General features: G+C 30.9%; 2 protein-coding genes across 2 annotated transcripts in view; one reads left to right on the forward strand and one right to left on the reverse strand.

Moving 5' to 3' along the window:
* Nucleotides 1–1,401: 1,401 nt before the first annotated feature.
* Nucleotides 1,402–2,019, reverse strand: LOC139426287 (uncharacterized). Its single transcript, XM_071184488.1, has one exon. It carries the CDS (start codon nucleotides 2,017–2,019, stop codon nucleotides 1,402–1,404), a length of 618 nt encoding a protein of 205 aa, XP_071040589.1.
* A 4,968-nt stretch (nucleotides 2,020–6,987) lies between these two features.
* Nucleotides 6,988–8,996, forward strand: part of LOC107444343 (long-chain fatty acid transport protein 4) — a 44,641-nt gene continuing 42,632 nt past the window's right edge. The window contains exon 1 of the mRNA XM_043054787.2: nucleotides 6,988–7,345. Within this exon, the coding sequence (XP_042910721.1) occupies nucleotides 7,299–7,345 (47 nt within the window). The 5' untranslated portion in view covers nucleotides 6,988–7,298. The remainder of the gene's footprint in view (nucleotides 7,346–8,996) is intronic.

The following is an 8,996-nucleotide window of genomic DNA, read 5'->3' on the forward strand; positions in this document are numbered from 1 at the left end:
CGAGTTTCGAGACGTGAAATTAGTCGTCGTTATTACAAACTAATTCATAGTTAAAGAACTCTTGATAAAATTTTTGTTTCATTTGAATAAACAATATTTGAAAACAAATTGCGCTTAAAGCTTTTTTTTTCAGCATAATCTTCAACTGACAATTTGCATATGAAAAAAATTTAATCGTAATAAATAAACGCTTAACTAACTAAAATAGATTATAGTAATCTCTTTCTACAAATAGCTTATTTTTTAAATTCCTTCACGATGGTAAGTTTGTACCATGATTTCTTGTGTTTTCTGGGTTGAATTCAAAATCAGAAGTCTACTTAGTCCATTATTTAAATCCACATAGCCGATATCAGGACCCACGCTAAGGATTTAGGCAGTAAATTAGCCAAATATCAAAAGTATTTCCGAAAGTCTTCGCTAAATGCATAGCTTAAAAAAATTTTATGAATCATTTTTGTCCCATAGAAAACTATTTTACGGTAGTTTATTTCAGGCTTATATTGTTTTGACGGCTATATGAGTTGTATCTACTGAATTTTACAGTAGAAATCCTTTTAGATTAGAAAAAATCCTTTTCACGTAATTTTGAGGATCGAGTTCAATGCATTCTTTTCTTTCCAGTAGAAAAAAATCAGTCGCCAATACTTCCGCCAAAACACAATTTTATTCGCTAAATTTACGATTCTATGTTATTTGGCAAGGGGGCGAATGCTTCGTGCGGGCCTTGAATATGAATATGTTATTAAATTAAGTAAAACGAGTCTTAATATAAATTAGTAATAAATCTTGTGAAGAAACTAGCAATACTAAGAACTAAGGCCGAGATAGCCTGGTTGGTAGGGCACATGTGTAAGAGTTTGTGGGTTCGCATCATCTTTTCTTCTAATGTGACTGTTAATGTAGTATGTCGGATACAAGAACCGACGGAAATAAATATGAGAGGACTGAAGGAAGTAGAAGATCAAGAAGTTTCATTTGGTAGACGATTTAATAAAAAGCTATTTACGTATATATACAAAATATCTAACTATTATCATTTTTGTTCAGACATGTTATTTCTACCGCTCATCTCTGTTCTATTTTCAATTCAGACTGATGCCACTCAAAATATAAAAACATAAAGCTCTTACCGTAGATGGCGCTGCATTCTCCCCACTTGAGTTTGCGAGGCAAAATCAACAAAAATCTAAACATTCTACTGAAAAATACTAAAAATATCTTAAACAAACAACTATCAATAAATGTTACAAAAAATATTAATTCAAAAAATTCAAGTTAATAAATTCAGAAATAAAGAGATAATAATCAAACACATAGTAATGTTTTCTCAAAAAAGTATCGTTAAATATGTAAAAAAGTCACATGTCCAAAACATAAAGTCAAGTTAAAGTCTCACAGTCAATATGTTCTGGCATTATCGGTGATCTCTAACGGATAGAGTCTTTGAATTAGTCTTAATAGAGTTCCCTTACTTGTTTTCAGTTTAACTAGTCTGACTCGTCCATCTCTTCCAGGGAAGAGCTCAATAACTTTTCCTAACGGCCAGAAAATTCGTTTTCTGTCTTCTCTGCCAATCAAGACGATGTCTAAAATATTTATTTGGTCAAGTCTCTTGGAAATAGATGAACGCAAGAAACCTAAATATTCGGTCCTGAATCTTTCTTTTAGTCTTTCTCTCAATCTTTGAACATATCTGTATCTCTTGTCTAAATTAGTTTTGTCAATTTTGTCTAAGTCGGCTACGTCGTTAGTAGGGAGGTCTTGAAGGAATGAAGATGGTGTTAAAGCTCTCAAATCTGGTTCTTCAGACACATAAGTCAAAGGTCTATTGTTCATGATCGACTCACATTCACAAACAAGAGTTGAGAGTTCTTCATGAGTCAGAGATGACCGTCCCAAGTTTTTTCTTAAGAGGTCTTTGAGAATTCCGATTAATCTTTCCCAGAATCCTCCCCACCATGGGGCGGATGGTGGATTGAATTTCCATTGGATTTGGGAAACTTCAAATTCTTTCATGATTTTGGTCCAATCAAGGCGCTTCAAGGAAGCGTTGAGGCTGTGGGGATTTAATTATCGACTATGTCAACCTTCATCTATCAAAACGTACCTCGTGATGGATTCAAGTTAACATGTCTTATATACTATTGATTTGGTATTTAATATTTGTAGTGGTAGTTACGCCACAAGGCCAGTTAAATTGGTACCATTGTCTGAGTACCGTGTGGATACTCTACCTCTTCTGGCAATAAAACGCCGTAATGCTTGAACAGAAGCGTTTGTGCTAAGAGAAGGTATCAGCTCTAAGTGAACAGTTCTATATACAGCACAGGAGAAAAGGACGATCCAAACCTTCTCATTAGTCTTGGTCATCAAAGGTCCGGCCATATCGACACCGGACACTTCGAATACAGTCGATAATCTAGTTCGATCAGGAGGCAGAGGTGGAAATGGTACTTCAAGATTTTTAACCTTTTGTCTCTTGCAGGTGACACATCCTCTAATAACGGAGCGAACAGTTCTTCTACCTTTTAAAAATCAAAACCTAATTCTTCCGCAGTAGATTTCAAAATATAAGACTTTTGTGAACCCGTATTTAATATAATTCTAGCTTTACGCTGCGCTTTATTTCCCTTAATAATTACTACAAGAGTCTGTAAAAATACTTCTTTAGTTGCATGCACGCGCGAATGTAAGGTGCCCGTCTCTTTTTCTTTGCTTTCATTATTATCTCGTTTTATTTCATCCGATCGATTACATTCTAAGTCAGGACACATGAATTTTAAATGTTTTATTGAGCAAATGGGACATTTAATATTTGATTTACAAGAAAAAGCCAGGTGCCCTTTCAATAAACAAATTTTACATAAACCCTTCCTTCTAATAACAGACTGTTTTTCTTCTAAAGGCATATAAAACGCTTTCTTGCAAAAAGCAGTCTCGTGGTTTTTTAAACAAAATAGACAAAGAATATCATCGTTTGAATTATGACTAATTAATTCAGCAGCAGACGATTTCCGATCTCTCAAATTCAGACTCGCCTTCGTTCAAAGGGGGGATGAAATATTTCAGTTCTACTCAATTTTATTTTTTCTTCCGCTTGTACTTCGTTTTTCAAAAAATAAATTATCGCATTATGACTGGATAGTTTTCGTTCGCTTTCTAAACTTTTTCTTTGGCGTTCAAATGAGCGTAACACATTTAATGGTAATGAACTTTCAACAAGGGGATTTTAGGTTTGTCGACTGAATTAAATAGTGAAATTTATCAGCTTTCGTTAAATTAACATTTTCATGAATATTTTTAAATTGGTTCCAAAACGTTAGCCAATCTTACAAGTCTCCGCCGAATTTATATAATTCAACTTCGGGGAGCCGTTGACATAAAGCCTTCGGAGATTTATTGTTCGGTAATTCGCGGTTATTTTCGGAAGTATTAATTTCATTTTCACACGAGTTCTTTTTCAAATTATCTAAAGAACGTTTAGCTTTTAATTGAATTCTCAAAGCTTTTTCTCGGTATTCTTCAACGGAATTATATTCAGTTTCGAATTCTTTTTCATCTTGCAAACTATCTAAATAACTATTATAAGTTAATTCCAAAATGTCTACTTTTTGTTTATATAAACAAAGATCAGTTTCGATTTCGTCATACTTCACGCTATCGCCAGTTAATAAATTTTCTAGTTTATTGTAGACCTTAGTAAATGAAGCTCTTTGAGAGGTTTTATTTCTTTTTATTATTTCCATTTTTACTATTTTAATATCAAATTCTTAGCTTCTAAAACAATCGATTCTAAGCACATATAAATTACCGTTATGGTATCAAATATTCAAATAAAAATATATATATATTTCAAATCTTCAAAAGTATTCAAATTGTCAAATATTTAATCTTCAAAATGGAAATTAATAAATCTTCGCCTACCTTTCTTAATTTCTTGTTTGTCTTGTTTCAATCAGACCGCCCAAACCGGGGGCGCCATAAATGTCGGATACAAGAACCGACGGAAATAAATATGAGAGGACTGAAGGAAGTAGAAGATCAAGAAGTTTCATTTGGTAGACGATTTAATAAAAAGCTATTTACATATATATACAAAATATCTAACTATTATCATTTTTGTTCAGACATGTTATTTCTACCGCTCATCTCTGTTTGTTCAAAATGTTCCAAAATTAATGCTATGAATTGTATAGTTTTAAAATCTTTAGTTATAGAATGAAGATGTTAAACACCAGTACATTAACCGTTTAGCAAAAATAATTTAAAAGAAGCAGACTCAGAAGTGTTTTAAAAATGAACCAATTCTCTTATCGAAGTAAATCAAAACAAAGAATTGGTTTAATTAAGAAAGTCCGATTAAATTTTCCAATTAAAGTTATATTGTTCATTTGTTAAGAATAGAGATGACAATTGGCATGCTTTAAATTACTTGATTTTTTTTTTTCAAAAATCGTTTATTTAAGTAACCTTTTTTTTGAGTCATTGAATTATGTCAAAAATATTTTATAATAATATTTATGAAAAAATATATACCGTAAACCGGGGCGAGTCTACCCATCCAGGGGCGAGTCTACCCATTTTAGTTTTATTTAATTTTCACTACTTAAAATTGCAAATAAAAAAATTTTAACGACGGAGGACTTACTTAGTTCAGACTCTAAGGAAGATGGCGCTGTAGTAGTTTGATCTGTTTTTATTTATTTGGTGTCTTTTTAACCGACCTGTTCAAACGTCTTTTGAGAGATTTGTATTGAAAATCAGCAAACTTTTAGTTGGTGCTCCGTAAGTATATTATTATTATTACTATTTTCACTTTGGTTAAGTGATAAACTTATCTAAGACTAAGATTACATTAATTTTATATGAAAAAAAACAAAAAGAATGTAAGTTTTGCTGTTGTAAACAAAAAGCCAGAATTCGCGGGGCGAGTCTACCCATTCGTATTTAGTTTTAATAAAGCATAATAATATAATTTAGAACTTTGTTTATATTAAAATTAAGTCATTTTAAATGAATTTGAGTATATTATTTTAATTCTGCATTGATGAATTTATCATTAATAAGAAAAAATGGGTAGACTCGCCCCGGTTTACGGTATTTTACTTTGCCATTATTACGTTTTTGATTTTGATTGTTTTCTAAATTAAGAGAGTTTAAAACTAAAAGAGTTGTTTCCTTATTATAATGTAATTTTATGAGTATTTAAATCGGTTTCTCGACTTATTAACAGTTTTGCAAGCGGCAGCGAACAGAAGACTTACCCCTCTAGTTAATACACATATTTTAAAGTAGTGCATTTAAGAAGAAAAAAAAGTGGTCCTCATTGATATTAAAGTTTTTAAATACTGAGAGAGAAATGTATATAAATCATTGCTCCAAATAGACTTAAAATGAATTTTAAAAGAAAGAGGCTAAATGGGGATGAAATTGGGGTGAAATTTAAACAATAATTTTCCTTCAACTGAATGTAAAATAATTTGATTATTTAATAATCAATATTTCATGTAACTAGTAACTGACGCTCAACAACGATGGATTTGCAATAATTGCTGTTTCTTGGCATAAAACAGTTGGAATTATTGAACTAAAAATACAGGGTGTCCCAAAACCACAGCATTAACTCTGCACAGCTAGATTCCTCGTTGGGAGTACATAAAAACTGCCCAAAGAAGTGTTCCTGTACGATCCATAGTTTACGGAAAACAAAGTATGGCGTCACTGTCGGTGCAAGAAAAAAACATTTTATTGGACCATTCCACGGCGTGCTCAAGCCTGCCACGACATGCACGGCGGACACTTTGAACATCTGCTTTAAATTGTGCATAGTATACTGCTGTTGATATGTTCAATAAAGGGTTTTTTCTTGCACCGGCAGTGACATCATACTTTGTTTTTCGTATTTTTCTCGTTAACTATGGATCGTACAGGAACGCTTCTTTGGGCAGTTTTTATGTACTCCCAACGAGGATGCGGTCGTTTTGGGACACCCTGTATATGTGCTGTAAAGAACACTTGTGCCTCCATGTCCAAATTTTACCCTTATGATACCATTAAGATAAGTGAACATAAATCAATTTTCTAAACAATAATTTTTTGAAATAACATTTAAAAGTATAATTCTATGACAAATTTGTTGAGTTCACAACCGTAATTTAATATTTTTGCTTGCCAAACGGAAGGATGCATTTTAAATACAATTCTTGCCTGAAGTTTTAAATCACTTAACGAATATCTTGAACCATGATTCATAATAGTATATTAATATAATTTGAAACCAAAAAATAATGATAGGAAAATGGTTAATAAGATACCAATATAAATCACTTAATCTTAAGAGGTAATGTAGAATTACGTTATTCTAATAATAAAAGCAATCCTCCTAAATTCTTAATTTAAAAACAAACAAAATCGAAAACGTAATAATAACAGTACAGATAATTTTAACCTTTAAATTAAGGAAACAAAAATATTTATAGGAATACACTTCATGATTTATGTCAATTTTATGCTGATGACAACCAAACCAATACGAAAATTAATGTGGAAGAACTTAATCCTGACATGTGATTTTCCGGCCAATGAAAATGTATTGACAACAATGGAAAACACCATCATTAGATTTTTATATATAGTAAGATAAATATTCATCCACACCGCTGATTTTCAATAAAAAGCCATATTCATTTTACTTTTGTATTTTTAATATAAAACTGAATTCTGCAATTAAATTTTGAATTTAATAGTTATAGTACAATTTTCCCCTTAGGAAAAAAAATCATAAGATTGGGTTTTCTGGAAATGGAGAACAGCCCAGTGTTCAAAAAACTCCCGGGTTCCTAAAGGATAAAGCTAACTTAACCCCCAAAAGACGCCTCAAAAAAATATCGAGAAAGGATTTACTAACAAAACAGATGACGAAATGTAGCGTCATCGACCGACAGGCACAGTTTTTTTCCTTACTGCTCACGTGACCTTCAATTCAATACGCAGATCAAAGTTCATGATTTCTCAGCAGCACTTTCTCCTCATAATTTGTTCTTCATCTTTCAGCGCGTGTTTGAGAGTTTCTGCTCGGAAAATCGTTGGGGATATATTTAAAAATAAAACCGCTTATCGCTCTGGTCAAGTGAGACGAATATTATCTGATTAATATCAAATTCAAATAAAAAATATTTTTCCGGCAATTTTAATTTTTATTCACCGTGGCTCTTCAAATACTTCTATTATGTCTCCTACTAATTATCCTGCTATTTGTGACTTTAGTTGTCTTTACTTACGTTTTCTCTACAGAAATGCCCAGTCTAAGGATGATACGTAGGACTTTTACCAGAGATATTAAGTAAGTTGTACTAGATTTTTTTTTTCTTTCTAAAAATATCTCATGTATTGATTTTCTCAATTTAGAGTCTGCGAATGAAATTCTTTTTCTATGAAATCGTTTGGGAATTATAGAGTGAGAAAATATCGTCAGGTTTAATTAGAATACTGTTTTTGCTTCAATTAATGTTCTTTTAAATGAGTGACTTAATTATCATCTGACTTATACTTAATTAGTAAATAATTTTCTTCTTTTATTTTTAATTTTTATCTACCATTACTCATAAAATTATTCTGTTATGTAATTCCTCGATTTGTCAGTTATTATTTTGTCGTTGTTTGCGTATTTTCTTCAGAAATGACATGTCTGTGTACGAACGTAGTATTTTTACTTGACACATTAAGTAAGTTTGATAAAATATTTTCTGTATAATTGAAATTGTTTTAAATTACACAGCGGCTGCTCGTGACATTTCGTGTGAAAAAGATCGAAAGAGATAAAAACAGATTCTATTTTTTTCCCTTTCTATATATTCGACAATATTTTACGGATAGAGTTAGAATTTTACGGTTTCTATGACGGATTTTATCAATTTTATATTAAAAAATTATTTTTTCGTCAATTTCAATATTTATTCACTATAGTACTTCAAATATTTCTATTTTGTCTTCAAATTCTCCTATTTTGTTCATTTTATTGCTATTGTACTTTTCAAAAATGTTGATTTATTACACTACGTATACTTTAACGTTTCTCTTTTTATTTTCTTTTGTTCATATTTAGTTTATGTTTTAATGTCAGTTTTTAATTACGATAAAAAAAATTTTTTTAAAAAAACTTTGACAATTTTAGAAAATTGATTTAGTAGTTTCTCAAAATCATAATTGGCCTGTCCCTTAGTCTAAAAAACTGAAATCAGTCCAAATTTTTATATATTGTCAATTTTTTCCGAAACTTACATATTTAAAATTGATGTAATTTTTGAAATAGCATATCTATGTCGTATAGGCTCGATTTATGTCTCCGACTTGTTGAAATTCTCCAGCTTATTCAAGTAATTTTCAATACTCTTCTACTAAAATTTTATTGCAAATTGCCTGAAATAAATCAAGCTCATTGAGTCTTGGAATTCGCCCAATCGTATGTGTTCTTGTTGCAGTACACCTAATTAGAAAAAAATTTACTTATTAACCTGCATTATTGCATAATGACTGTCCATTTTCGACCAGTCGGACTTTTAAATTAGCCTACACTCTAAAATTTATAATTTAAAAGTGTATTACTTCAAATAACTAATTTTTTCGAATGGAAGTTTTGATTGCGAACTTCCATGTTTGTAAGTCGTATTATTATTTACGCATCTTGTTTTACTCTGAATCTATTAAATTGATAAAAGACTTCCGTATTTGCGTGCATCATGATTACGAAACACAATTGCTCATTGTGTAGAATGATAAAGAAAATCTAACTCTTGATTTGAATTATATTTGCGTCAATTTTCTGAGTGTAATTATGTAATTAACTACGTTATTTAAAGTGCTAAGTTGAAGTTATTGTAAAAATAAAAAAGCTCGTTTGTAGCATAACTGATGTTCAGTCAGCGATTTAAAGCTTCTTTTTTTCTTCTAGTATTTTTTTTTTTTTTTATTGTTGGCATTAGCGACTTTTTTTC

Source organism: Parasteatoda tepidariorum, chromosome 8, assembly GCF_043381705.1.
Source record: "Parasteatoda tepidariorum isolate YZ-2023 chromosome 8, CAS_Ptep_4.0, whole genome shotgun sequence".
Classification (NCBI taxonomy): Eukaryota; Metazoa; Arthropoda; class Arachnida; order Araneae; family Theridiidae; genus Parasteatoda; species Parasteatoda tepidariorum.